The 13985-nt window shown below is 39.7% G+C and overlaps 1 protein-coding gene across 4 annotated transcripts in view; it reads left to right on the top strand.

The window, feature by feature from the left end:
* Positions 1 to 13985, top strand: part of LOC122881245 (CREB-regulated transcription coactivator 2-like) — a 44296-nt gene that overhangs the window by 12530 nt on the left and 17781 nt on the right. For 3 of the 4 annotated variants that reach the window (XM_044207177.1, XM_044207175.1, XM_044207174.1), the window contains exons 4-10: positions 1891 to 1952; positions 4807 to 4875; positions 5819 to 5925; positions 7397 to 7423; positions 8919 to 8998; positions 10104 to 10153; positions 11363 to 11631. In XM_044207177.1, coding sequence (XP_044063112.1) covers positions 1891 to 1952; positions 4807 to 4875; positions 5819 to 5925; positions 7397 to 7423; positions 8919 to 8998; positions 10104 to 10153; positions 11363 to 11631 — 664 coding nt within the window. The remainder of the gene's footprint in view (positions 1 to 1890; positions 1953 to 4806; positions 4876 to 5818; positions 5926 to 7396; positions 7424 to 8918; positions 8999 to 10103; positions 10154 to 11362; positions 11632 to 13985) is intronic. The other variant, XM_044207176.1, reaches the window with a different exon arrangement.

Below are 13985 nucleotides of genomic sequence, written 5' to 3'. Positions count from 1 at the left end.
GGAACATGTCACCCAGTGCAGCAGAGCGGCTCACTGATGTGTTTTAATGGACAACAGTGGAGCTCTGCGGCTTGGAGGAAGAAGATCCATCAGTCTGTGATACGTACACAACACTCATTAGTAGATATATTGATAGTTGGTTTAAGTATGCATATGGGATTAGTAGAGAAGAAGGAAAATATAGAATAGTATTACACTGATCCTTTATTTAACCAAAATAAATTTGGAAGGAGATTTCTACCTCATTCAACCCTCAAACAACTGGGGCTTTAACAGTTCAACAGCCTACGTGTGTTTTTTGTCACGTTCTGTGAAGGTTCATCTAAATTATCAAACAGTGCACTGCTGTGAAACCTCACACAGATATTATTTTACCTGAAGTGAAGTTTCCTTTGTCAGTAGTTAGCATCTGTTTTTAGGTCACAGCAGCAACATAACATGCTGCAGGCTGACCACTGATCTCGACTCAACTTACTTCCTGTATTAAATGGATTGTAAGGTGGCAGCAGCCTTGGTAGTGATGTTTATCACTGAGTGGAAGAGGTTTTATACCGTTAAGCAAGACACATATAGAGCAGTGTCAGTGTAATTTAAGTTGTCTTGAGGTTCAGTTTCTATGGATGGGATTTCTTTGTCTAAGTTGTTTTTCAAAGTCAGATTTCTGAAACTGTCTAATTATTACAAGTTAGTCCCAAAAGACGGTGTCAGACCTGCAGTTGTTCACCTTGCTTTAAAAAGCATTGTCCTTCATGGTTTTCATGTTTAACTATACTGCGATTGGCAAGAGACACAACTGCAGAGAGTTTTAGCTGCAATTTGAGAAGAATAAATGAGGTGATTACCTAAAAGAAACACCTTTCCTCCTGTTATTTACAGGCAGGAAGTGGATTTTAAATGACTGTGTGAATAGGAAGCCGTGAACAGTGAAAGTTAATTGTCCAATGTTTGATTTCTGATGTGTCTAAACATGTTTGTTAGCTTTTTACCCACTGATTGGCAGTGATTAACCTGTATTTACATATGAATTTGGACTGTGCACTTGTTTCTCTGATGTTTGAAAGTAAATGGGAGTGAAAGAACCTAATAGCACTTTTTTAGCAGGTCTTTAGCAGATCTGGCCATACCTGATTTTAGCGTAAGTGTGAAAATAAATGACAACATCAGCTCCACGTCCTACATTGTGGCTGTCCTACAACAGCTTACTTCACTCACCTACCAAACAGCACAGAAAAAAATTACATAGGAGGATTTTATTGACGTATATCTGAAAAGTCCTGGTTTGTAAAATGCAGTGGAAACACAAGGAAGAACCGCACAAGATCTTTAAAAATTCAGCTTACGTGAGGCCCAGTTGCTGTTTAGTTCCTGCAGTGGAAAAGGGGTTCAAGAGGCTCTGCGAGTATAATTTAAAGACATCATTAGTCTTGATGCATCCTCAACATACAAAGGAAGTGAAAGCATAAAGGTTAAGTAGCTGGATTTGTTCATTAAACACCCAATCTGTTCAGAAGAAAGTGTGAACGAGTGGAGCTGGAAACAGTTTGAGTGTGACGCTGTGCAGTCAGTGCTGAAAACTGTTCTTTGAAGAGGAAAAAAAACTGTTGATCAGGGTGTTTTAAACTATAAGTCTGTCATCTGATGGCCAAGCAGAGAAGTAGAGACGGTTCAGTCATATGATCCACAAACTTCTAACTACCCCTTATTTTTCACTAGAATTCAGTAAAGGAAGAGAAAATTTGTCAAAATGGACAGAAAGAGAAGTTTTAATCATATTGAAACCATCAGCCACAGTCTATCATATTAAGTAGAAACAGAAGGTGAAAAAGAAAGTTTATGAACAGGATAATGTGTAATTTATGTTGCTGTTTCCTTAACCAGTCGTTTCCTCAGGTGGACAGCTTGCCATATAACTCCGCCTACCTGTCTCCGCCTCCTGACCCCAGCTGGAGAAGGTACTGTCTGTTAACCTCCCCCTAAGCTCCCTCCCTCCCTCCCTCCTGTTTGTCAGTCTCCATTGAGACGTGGCTGTCCGCTGGGATGTCTGTTTGTTATTTCCAAAGCATCTTGTTTGAGTCTCCTCTGCTCCCACTGCTCCGAAACCTTTCTGAAGCCCTTTGTGACACCTCAGATGGTTTAGAAGTTGAAAATGACAAAAAACAAAACCACGTGGGTTCATGATACATCACCTTGCTTTGGGAAATATATAGAAATATATATGCTTGTCTAAACACAGGATTTATGGATATGGAAAATTATAATTTGAATAAGAAAATATCTAATGAAAGAATAAATAAGATTACTTATTACATACTTTTTAGTGCCCAAATTGTCTTTAGTAAAACTCAAGGTCCTCTTACCAGCTATTTTGCTGAGCATTTTACATCCAACACCGAGACCATCTTAAATCAGAAACCAGGGTTACACTCGCCCACCCATATATTCAGATCACTTGTTGACACCTTAGCTAGTTCCATTTGCTGATAAAGACCGCGAGATGTGGTTGAAAGCTCAGGAAAAGCTGACGTTTTTAAATTATTATAAAATTAATCTCCAGGTACTATAATGTCTTAAATGTGGCTTTATGGAACCTGCAGAAACCCTGTGTTTTGTATGATATTATCTTTATTTAACCAGGTTCTTTTTAAACATTGAAAAGAAGGCTTGTCTTAGAATATAACAAGGACTTTGGCAGTGAGGTGCAGTTACTAGAAAAACTGTCCTTCAGCTGAAGTTCATTCCCCCCCCTTCAAGTGTCCTTGAGCAAGCCATTGAACCCCCACCCAAAGGCTGCTTTCTCTCTCTGACGTCTGACTGAATTTGCACAAGAAAATCAGAATCACATGAGGTGACACTGAGACTTCAAAGGTTTTCATGGATCCTACTGAGGCTGCTGCTTCGGTTCATTTGCCTCTACAGCAGTAACACTAACCTCTAGACAACTAACAGGAAACAGAGTTGATTTTAGCCGGCGTCTGTCCAAACCTGAGTTGGTTTTTAAGAGCTCTCAGTTATTCTTTTCCTCTTCTTTGTTTGCTCTTCCTCCTCCTCTTTTCTTTTTGGCTTTTTCTTCTGTTTTCTGTAACGTTCCAGTCGTTAAATTTTCACCTGCCTGCCTGCGCTCTTTCTGGTTTTCTTCTAACAAGACAACAATTACCCTTCAGAGAGAGACTGGCCTCGGTCCACAGTCACAGAAGGTCCACTGTACATCACAACATTCACTAACACACACACACACAAGGCTGGTAAATGACCTCCAGCCATTTCCTAAAGTCTGACAAGTAAAGACTGTTTAGGTTTAACTCCTCCAGCTGTCATTTTGTCAAGTCGTCAACCACCAATTGGATTATTTCTAAACATCAAGTTATCTGGTAAAACAGTCATAGTTGTTGGCAAGTTCAAGAGCGATCCCATCTGCACTGTGTCTTCAGTCGCCTGAGAGGAGAAACTGAGCTGTCACATTTTTGGTTCTGGTTCGCTGAGGCTCAAACTGCCTAGTTTCAAGAGAAGCAGAGTTATTAGACAAGAAGTCAAAAGGAGTGTTTTTATTCAACAGAGATTTGGTAACCAGTCACGCTGCCAGGTTGGTTTAGGTCAAAAGAAATGCGAGTCCAGTTCTTGTAACTGCAGCTGAGCGGGATGGAGGTTGTCTGTACTTCTTCTGTGGTGTTCGTGCCTGCTAAAGGATATAAGCCTGGAGTTATTCCATGTTTTTCTTAAAAAGACCAAACCCAACCATGTGTAAGTCCATTTCTCAATACTTTGTTATGACTTCCCAACATTATCCAAGGCAACCGGTAAACATGGAGGAAGCGCTGAGTTTGCATTAACAGCAAATTAAAACAGGAGCAGTTAAGGAAAAAGGAGGCCCCTTACTAAAATATGATAAGATATAGTTATAATACAGAGGAAATGAAACGGCCCGTCGAATAAAGGCCTGGAGGTAAACAAAGGTCCCACTCAAGAAGAATTTACAGTAGAACTAATTTAGGCTTATCTAGCTTCTGAGACAGTTTTTATAGCATGTTAAAAAGCCAAATGTGATCCGTGCAGCAGGGCAATAAAACTTTAGCTTTGCTTAAAAGGATAAAAAGGAGAGAAGTTGTCTTCAGCTGCACTCACTGCATACAACACAGAGAGAGTTTTGTCCTTCAATTAAAGTAAAACCAAGTTCATTATGTTCAATATGTCATACTTCTCCAATGTGTGGATTTACCGCTTTTCTCTGTTTAAATCATTGTAAACGAAATGTCTTTAGGTTTGGACTGTTGGTCAGACAAAACAAGACATTTAAAGACGTCAAATTGAGCTCAGTGGAATTGTATCGGACTGTTTTCACAATTCTCTGAGATTTTTTAGACCAAACTAAAATTTATTGACAGATTAAGTGCTAATTTGCTACACTTAATAAAGGTCTTTTTTTTTGTTGTTTGTTGTTGTTTTCTTTGGCCACTGTGACCACTTGTGATGATGTATCAGTTATTATGTTGCATAATATCATAAACTAAGATCAGACTGATACACAGATAAGAAAATATCGATCATTTTTTATCTGTTTGACCAATCGCTGGCACACGGACAAAGAAACTCAACTGCATTGGCTTCACAAGCCTTCGTCAATGCTGCGTCAGGTGACACGCCAGCCTCCCTCTGTCCTTCGCTCGCTGCCTCCATCTTTCTCCTTCCTTCGCTTGCGTTTGCTTTCCGAGCCCACGCTCTTCTTCTTCTCCCCATTTTTTTTTTTTCCTCTTTTCGATGTTCTTGCTCGGTGGAGGAAAATAACTTTTTGTTCTTGTCGATCATGAAAAGGAATTGGTCCGGAAACTTCCCCGGGGATAAAAGCCAGTTGTTTCGTCTCCCCACCACTGCACTCAACAGGTGAATCCTCCTCATCCTCTTCTTCCTCTAGCTCCCTTTACTTTTTTCTTTTCTTCCTTCTGCTGGACATCCTTCAGCTCCCACCTTGAGAGTGGAAGCGAGTACAGAATAAATATGTGGGTGAAAATGAGAATGTGTCCTATCAAACTCTTCTTATTTCTTTGGCTTTCTTAAGCCATTGATTTATTCTTATGACTTTCTTAATTCTTCCTTCCTTGTCTATTTTATCCTTCCATGGCTCTCCCTTTTTACTTTCATCATTCTCAAGCTCTCTCCATTAACCTCTGTTTATTCCACCCTCTTCTATCTGCATTACCTGAGCTCCTGTTATGTAAATACATCTGTTAAGACCAGGACACACTGAAAGTAAACTGAGGCATGTCAGTTATTGGTTCACTTCAAGAGACCAAAGAAGTCATTTTTTTGTGGCAGAATCCAACCAGAAACAGCTGTGTTTTTAGTTCCTTAATGCTTCAACATTTTTGGAGTTTGGACTAGCCTGAAGTCGGTGCCTGTAATGCTTTAAGCAATTGTTCTATTTCAAAACGTGCATATAAATTGCTTTCAGTGTGCATTGGCCTAAATTAGGAGGTTAAATATTTTCAACCCCATCTGACTTCTTGGGAAGATTAAATGTCCTGCTCTCGTGTGTGAGAAGAAACAAAACATATCAGTTGTCTTTTATTTTTAACATGCAGCTCCTGTTGGTATTTTCAGTTGTGAGGGTGTGTTTTACCTTGAAATCACAGTGTTGGAGAATGAAGACTCACCTGACCTTCTTCGAAAGCTCTTTTGTTCTCTGAATTTCTCTCTCTCTCTCTCTCTCTCTCTCTCTCTCTCTCTCTCTCTCTCTCTCTCTCTCTCTCTCTCTCTCTCTCTCTCTCTCTCTCTCTCTCTCTCTCTTCCCCCAATCCCTTAACACTGTGTGTCTCTCGCCCCTCAGGACCAACTCTGACTCGGCCCTCCACACCAGTGTAATGAATCCTCCCATAGGAGACCCCTTCACCACAGGAGGACCCACCCTCACCCCCCAGAGCAACAGACGCACTGGTGAGGCAGAACTCCTAAACAAAAACACTCACAACTGACTGCAAAAAGTCACAATAAAATACACAACCAAACAAACAAATTTTACTTCTGTTGTGTTATTTTGTAACTAGAAATACTCTGCCCTGTGGGGCACTGATACCCTCGCACAACTTCAACTATCTTCAGTTTATTTGTAGTGCAGCATCACCCATGCATGGGTTTATTCCAAAGGAGGGAACGTCACTAAACAAAGGTTCTACCCCCAAAAGATGTTTAGCTAATTCTAGGAACAGTGAAATAACCAGCATCAAGAGAGCCTAACAGACCTAATGGAGTATACGGCTTAATAAGTTTGGATATGCAAGTATTTGTAGCCAATGCAACGGACGTCAGGACAGTTTTGATATGGTCTAATTTCTTAGATCTATTGAATACTTTGGGTGCTTTGGTTTGGACCGAATGAAGGCCTTTTGTTGTTGTCATGAACAGGCCAGAGAAAAGTGCATTGCAGTAATCAATTCTGGATGTCCTAAAAGCATGTACAAGGATTTCAGAATCTGAATTGGATAGAATGAGCTGGTCCTGTCACACAAATGGAAAAAAGGCAGATTTTGTAACATTCTTGATATGCATTGGCTGGACCAACAAGCAACAGTTGGCTCTTACTACTTTTACACATCCAACGACAGACTTCAGACAAGCATTTTTCCAGTTTAAAAAGTTCAAAGGAGTAATTGGCTGTTGCAGAAAGGTACTTTTGTGTTTTGTGCATCAAGTATAAAAGTAATAATTTATTTTCTATTTTTTGAAAACAGGACCAAGTGACAGCATGTACACAGAAGAAAGGTAGTCCCAGTACTGATCCCTGTGGGACGCCTCAGCCAGATTTAATCAGTTTTTGAACAAATCAGTGATCGTTTTTAGGCGATAATGACTCCCTGTTCCTCCAAACTGACAACCTTTTGTTAATAACTTTTAAAAGTACATGTTCTAGATATCCTATAAAATGAAGCATAAATCAGCAACAGCTGCCACATCTTTCTAGTTTGAAAATCAGAAGCATAGACCAATAACAGCCCAGAAGGTGAGTTGTTCATCCAATCACGTGTAGGAAGGGTTTATGTTGAAGTTAGACTGAAAGAGATTCAATCATCTACTGTCGTCTGCTGTCCTCGAGCTGATTCATATGTTTCATCGTAAAACCACAGTGACAGAAGTGAAAATGGTGTGATGTCTGTCAGAGAGAGAGCACTCAGTGATCCCAGGGTTTTTTTGTTTTCTTTATTTTGGATGTGATGTGATGTGACCTGTTCTCTGTTAAACTGACTTTACTGGCCTAACTGAACAGCTCACACGTTTCCCCGGGATAAAGATCTCAGTCTAAACAGGTTTTCCTCTGTCTGCCAGGAGAATCAGGATGTTCTGAATGTAAACTGAGGCCAATATTTCCAACTCAGTAAAACCTATTGTGTCTGTCTGTGTGACCCTGCAGGTCAGAGCGATGGAGAGGGCAGAAGAAGTGAGTTATATAAAAACACATTCACACACACACTGCTGTCAGGTTTCAGAGAAGTTTCAGTTCATTGTCAGACTTTAAAAAGTCTGAACTAAAGCTCAAATTTCTGAAACATGAACAGAATCACCTGAACGTTTTATTTATAGCCAATATATATGACTGCCATTGTGGTAATTATTCTGAACTTTTTGAGTTTTGATAGAACATGTATGGGCTCAAATTTGACATTTTGAGCTTCTGAAATTATTTTCAGAATAAAATTCAAAGCCTGTAGCTGTCTATCACCCTTTGTAAACCTGTGAACAACCTCTGCCTGAGAAGTTGAATTTGGGAATGTGTAGGAAAATAATTGAGAATGTAAATAAATAAATAATTTTTTTTTAAAAAAGGTCTATGAAACATGGTGATATCTTTCAAATAGCTTTTATTTATATATATATATATATATATATATATATATATATATATATATATATATATATATATATATATATATATATATATATATATATATATATATATATATATATATATATATATAAAGATATTCAGTTTAGTATAATTTAAGAAAAGGAAAAGCAGCTTTTGAGAAGCTTGAACCATCAAATATTTAGCATTTCTGCTTGAAAATTACTTTTACAATTAATCAATTATCAAAATATCAACTTATCGATTAATAGACTTATAATTTCAGCTCTACATCTGACTAAGATTCAAAGCGGAAAACTGTTTGTGAAACTCTCTGCACTGACTACATTGTGTGTGACTCTGAAGTTATACATGCGCACACACATTTAAGTGAAAGTATAAATTTTGGTCCTGCTTTTGGCTGTAAAAGCACAGCAAAAAGTCATACTTGTAACTTTCACGCACGGTTTTGTGCACAAATTTTATTTGGCACACATCAAAGGTTCCTGGGCCCCATCGCACCAAACTTGCAACATGCAGCCTTTGATTTGCAGCGTGACATTTCCCCTCTTGCTCATTTTGATCATTTCTTACAAATCAAAAGAAAAACCATATTGAAACCCACGCATTAGCTTGTGAGAGTCCTGTAGGACTTATAATTTTTTTCTAGAATTTACTGGCAACTATCATTTGTGAAACACGTGACTCTGCCACCATTTGTATGTGCATGTAAGCGGAGCTATCAAATTGCTTTTGTGAAACAGGCTCTTTGCCGGAATCAAACCAGGGACGTTGCAATCTCAGTATGCGTCTTAACCACCTAGGCTACCAGGACCCCCAAACATAGAGAATTACTAATGCAGAGGGTTTTTTTTTTTTTACATGTTCACAAACTGTGCTATACAACTACAGGCTTTGTAATTATATAATATAATTATAATTTCACAAGCTCTAAATCTTCTTGACCCATATTTGAGCTCATAAATACAGTATGTGATGATGAAACTGAAACACTGTACTATACACACAAACAGAGCAGCTTGCACTCTTGCATATTTACAGATTTCTTCTTCAATATTTTGTCCCTCAGTGTTTCCGTACCCTGTCCCCCCCATTGAAGAGAATGTGTTGGATGAGGGGAAACTGCTCAAACCCTGGGACACCAAGAAGGTAAAGACACAAAACAATGATTTATTCTTGTTGTGTTTTCCTGTTTTATTATTCCTTAGCAAAGTTTTTTTTATTTATTTAATGAATATTGTACTGTCTGTGTAAACCTTAAGATTATTTTTCACATTCTTCAAATAGCTACTGCTAAACGGACTGTTTTTAAGTCATTTAGTTTTTCTGGTAAGTTAACCTCAAACTAAAGTACAAAAACTAAATGGAATACTTATTTTTTACCAAAATGTGCTCGTTCACAACTTTTTACCTTAATTTCATCATTCTATGAGAATCTGGTGCTTAAAGAGTTTTTGTGACAATATTTTAAAAACGGAAATAGTTCAGTTTTCCATTTCCAATCCATTTTGTCCTCTAAATAGAATTTTTGTTGTTTCCTTATTATGGATTTTCATATACAGTCAAACGCGAAAAATCCAGTTTCCATTACTACAAAATGCTAAGTTGCGGTGAATTTAAATAATCTTTGTTATCAAAAGGTGAACCGGAAGCATGCATTGTCGTGGGCCATTTATCTGAATGTGCAACAGTAAAAATGCATATCAGGAAATGGATCCGCTCTCCTCCAGTAGTTAATTCAAGACAAGATGCAAGTTATGAAGGAGATGATGCACAGGCAGACACATGCATGCGCCTTGTGCCACAGAAATGGATGGAGAGGCCACGAAGCCAAAGCTGACGATCTATAAGGTTCTTACAGCACATCGATAGGCACTGAAGGTTATGCCTAATATCCTCACACTGAAATTTGCCTTTCGATGCCTTCACTGCTATATCTGAGCATTTATTTTCCACTGTCAAGATGACTAAAGGCGACCGCAGACCGGCATAGAAGCTCCGGTGACTGACGGTGCTCAGTGCGCACTCTGGAAGCGCCTGAAAGGCCAGATCCAAGCATTCGTCTCTGCTCCGTTTGCCTGTAGACTAGCTATTATACTGTCAACATGGCTGTAAATTGCTTAGCCTATTTATAATTTTGTCCTAGGATACATTGTAGCCGATTTACTTATTCTATGGTCAGGGATTGATATTTTTAAGGGTAGGCCTAATTTTGGGGGCTTTATAATTTTATTTTTAATTTTTCTCTCTCCAGTTGCCTCTGTTGTCGTCCCGACCCAAGTCCTGTGAAGTCCCTGGCATCAAGTAAGTCTAATGCCACACACACACACTCATTTTCTTTGGTGTGGCTTGAAATTTGATTTGTCCTTTGAACAAGAGTTGTGTAAAAACACTTTTGACTCCCTGCAGGCAGTAAACAGTTCCTCTGCTGCTTCTGTTGCTTTTGTGTTATTTAACTCGAAAGTCACCAGAAAACCAAACAGCGTCAGATATCAAATATTCTCTTCATCCTTTAACCAAAGAAAATCTCAGTACTGGGAATACTTCGAGGCACAGAAAGTTAAACACTCATGCAGTGATGTTCCTAGGTACGCGTCCTGCGTCTGACACAAATCTGAAAGGACGCAGTAAACTCACTATCGACGCGTCCAGTGGACGCACCGTATTTTTCCCCTGATAATGCTACATTGTGAACAACAAGTCCGTGTTGAAATCATAGAAATACCATCTTACCATCTGTGCATATACTGTTTCTCTCCAGCACCAAACGGGAAGCAGCAAACCGGGTAGTTACTTTGGTTACGGCCGAAAAACTCCTCAAATACCGTCTCACACACACGATAGACGGTGAATTAACAGTATTATGAGTCTGTGTTTAATTTGTATCTGATCCATCAACCAGCACATATTTTAGTGAGAAATCTTAATTTCCTAAAACTGTTCGCCTCTCATTCTCACGGTCTTCTCCCACTAAAATAGCACAGCTAAACAACGGAGGCTGGTAGCGAGGCGACCAAATCCAAAATACCCTTTAGCTATTTCTTTGAATAATATGACCTCCTCTTTCTGTCAGCTGCTGTGTGTCTGCAGTGTATTTACAGATTTGGGATTTTATTTGTTTAATTTTCAGATACATTTTCAACATCCATGAATAGCCATAATTCTAACCCATATCACATCAAACACGAGTTTAACACAAAAACACAGATTTTATTGGGGACCCACTCTGATTCCCTGGGATCCACTCAAATGAGCACCTGTGGGTCCCGGGTACTCACTACATTGAAAACCTATCAACATCACTGCTCGTGCGATAAAATAAGGAAGACAGACGTTTAATTACAAGACCACAAAGTGTTTTTGTAGAACTGAACTGCAATTACATATTTATGGAGCAATGAAGTATATTTGATCGCTCACTGTGATATTGTTGCTGAAACTACTAAATTATATCACATCTAAATGCATGTTTTAATGTCCAGGAAGATCTAAACCTCCTCTGGTTTCTTTCAGTATCTTTACGTCCCCAGAGCAGCCGTCCACGCCGGCTCACGGCGTCCCATCGGCTCTCAACACCGGCGGCTCGCTGCCCGACCTGTCCAGTCTCCACTTCCCCTCCCCACTGCCGACGCCGCTTGACCAGGATGAGCCCGGCTACCCAGGATCCTCCTCTCTGAGCGGGGGGAGCAGCACGGGGAACCTGGCATCCACCCTCACTCAGCTGGGCATCAACGCCGCCAACGCTCAGGGAGGCAACAGCAACTTCCACCACCACACACAAGGTACATACAGGCTGCAGCAGCGAGTGTGTGTTGACTGATTGATTACTTAAGGTCCGGGCACACAGTAAGATCAGTGGGTTCGGCTATAATCAATACTTTTATAATAACAATGTATCAAATGACAATGTGAAAACACTGTCGCACATTGTGAAAGGGAGAGAATTATCAGCTGAATCTGCAGCTTAACGGCGCTTTATAGTGACTTTCTGCTCATTGTTTATCTGTCCGGCCACAACTTTACTGTTCTGGTTCGCTCTCACCTCTGTGAGATTCATCAATATTTGTTTTAGTGACTTTTTGAAAACCTGAAAAGAAAATCTGTTTTTGCTGTGTCTGATGGTGGGGAGCATATTCCAGGCAGAAGAAGCTCTATAAAGAGCAGCCATCATACTGACATGTCATACACCCATGAACAAAAACAGTATATACTAGTTTTTCACAAAAGAAGTGTGGTGTATTATTCCAGATGCAGTTTGCATGAATAACAGAAGACTAGATTTTAATTATTTGACTTGATTGCCAATTTCAGGAACTGTGGGGAAAAAACCAAGGACCTAATCAGATTAATGTCAAACGAAAAAATTTACACAAAAAAAAAAAGTTTGTTCAATTAGTCATTCTTTCATTCTTTCACAAGCTAACTATACCATGAATGTAATGGCATGCCATTGGCCATACACCGACGCTACATCTTGTCAATGTTGTGTATAAGATTATCTTTTAGATTTAAGTACAGTAACCTTTGCAATGTCTGAAAGATGTTGATTGGACACCATGCTGACAAATGTTCCTATTTCTGTCGGAGAAAGACGAGGGCGTCCCAAAGCTTGCCGGTGTATTTCCCCTCCCCCTTAATTAAGAGACCCTCCACATCTGCGGGTGTGACTCCACACAGATTGTAGGGGCCACATGGGAATTGGGCCGGAGAGTGTTCTGTTTCAGGTCCGAGTCCACAGCTCCGCTGAAGTTCCCCTCACTCAGGATGAAGTTCTGTCATCTCGTCATTTCTTGGAGTTGCTTTTCTGTTTTGGTATAGTTGTGTGAGGATTCATGTCATCACAGGATTTGTGGGGTTGCCTAGTGACACGACTCTAACCACAGTCTACCTGTGCTCTAGTGTGTGGTCTGTATTAGTGATGCACGGATCACAGATATATTCGCGGAAAATCTGCGGATCGGGCCGGCCGGTACATAAAAATGAACATTCTGATTAATAGCAGGAGGCTTTCCGGGTGGGTGAAATAGGGTGAAGCTGTCACCATTAAGAGAGACGCTGTGCACATTTACGCACGAGCCACAGCAGTGTAACCTCATTGATAATTTAAATCTCCCGACACGCCGTCAGAATCTAATGTTAATAAATGTTCAATGTTCTTCTACACATCCAAAAGTTCACACACACACACACAGTCCAGGTTCATACAGTGAAACTGTTTGGAGTAAAGCAGCCGTCCTGATAAATCCTGAGCTCCAACAGAGCTGTCTGAAAAAGTTTAATTCTGTTTCCTCTGTCCTGTCAAGTTTATTACTACAGTTTTCAGTTTTGCTGCTTAAATGTCCCACCATATTCGCTGTGATATTACTGCCAGTACTGACAGTAGCCTCTCCAATCATTAAAGAAAACACTCATGCATCAGTACAACACGCAGTAAAGAAATCACCTGGAAAGCTCGTGCTGCTTGACATCATTTCAAAGGCAACATAGCCTACAGGGACCGGTAGAGGTGGAGTGAAATGTCCATGTGGGTGCGGGTCTCAAACTCGAGATCGTGTTCCCAGATCTCAGATATTGACTTGTTGAGTACAGTGTTATTATTACTGATAGAAATGATGGACAAAACTACAACAATAAGTTGTAATAAACTGGAATTATCCTTTAAGTTCAAAACACACCGGCACAGTAGTTGTTTTGTTTTTTAAATGTTTTTATAAAAATGTTTCTATGACAGTGGAGTTGGGATAAATCCATTGTTAGTTTTGGTCTTTTCATGGAATTTGTTGATTATAAATTAAAAATGTAAAATAAATCCGTCAAACCTTGTTTAATTTAGCTTTCTGTTTCTGTCTTCGCTCGTATGTTAAGTCAGTTCAGATATGCACTTGGACTTGATTAAAGAGACCTCCGTCAAGAAGCTGTCCTGTAACCAAAGAGTCACGGTTCAATTCCTCTAGCAACAGTTGTAGATCAGGCAAGGCACTGAGCTGCCTGCCTGCTCAGTTGTTGTAAATACGTGTGGATCAAAGCCTCAGCTAAGTGACTAATGTGAAGGTTAGCAGAGGAAGTATGTGGGTTGAGAGCGAATGAGATGAAACGAAGGGGATGTACGGCGGGGCAGCGCTCTAAATTTAGCCTT

The sequence above is a fragment of the Siniperca chuatsi genome, linkage group LG9 (assembly GCF_020085105.1).
Source record: "Siniperca chuatsi isolate FFG_IHB_CAS linkage group LG9, ASM2008510v1, whole genome shotgun sequence".
Classification (NCBI taxonomy): Eukaryota; Metazoa; Chordata; class Actinopteri; order Centrarchiformes; family Sinipercidae; genus Siniperca; species Siniperca chuatsi.
This window is presented reverse-complemented; position numbering and strand designations above follow the sequence as displayed.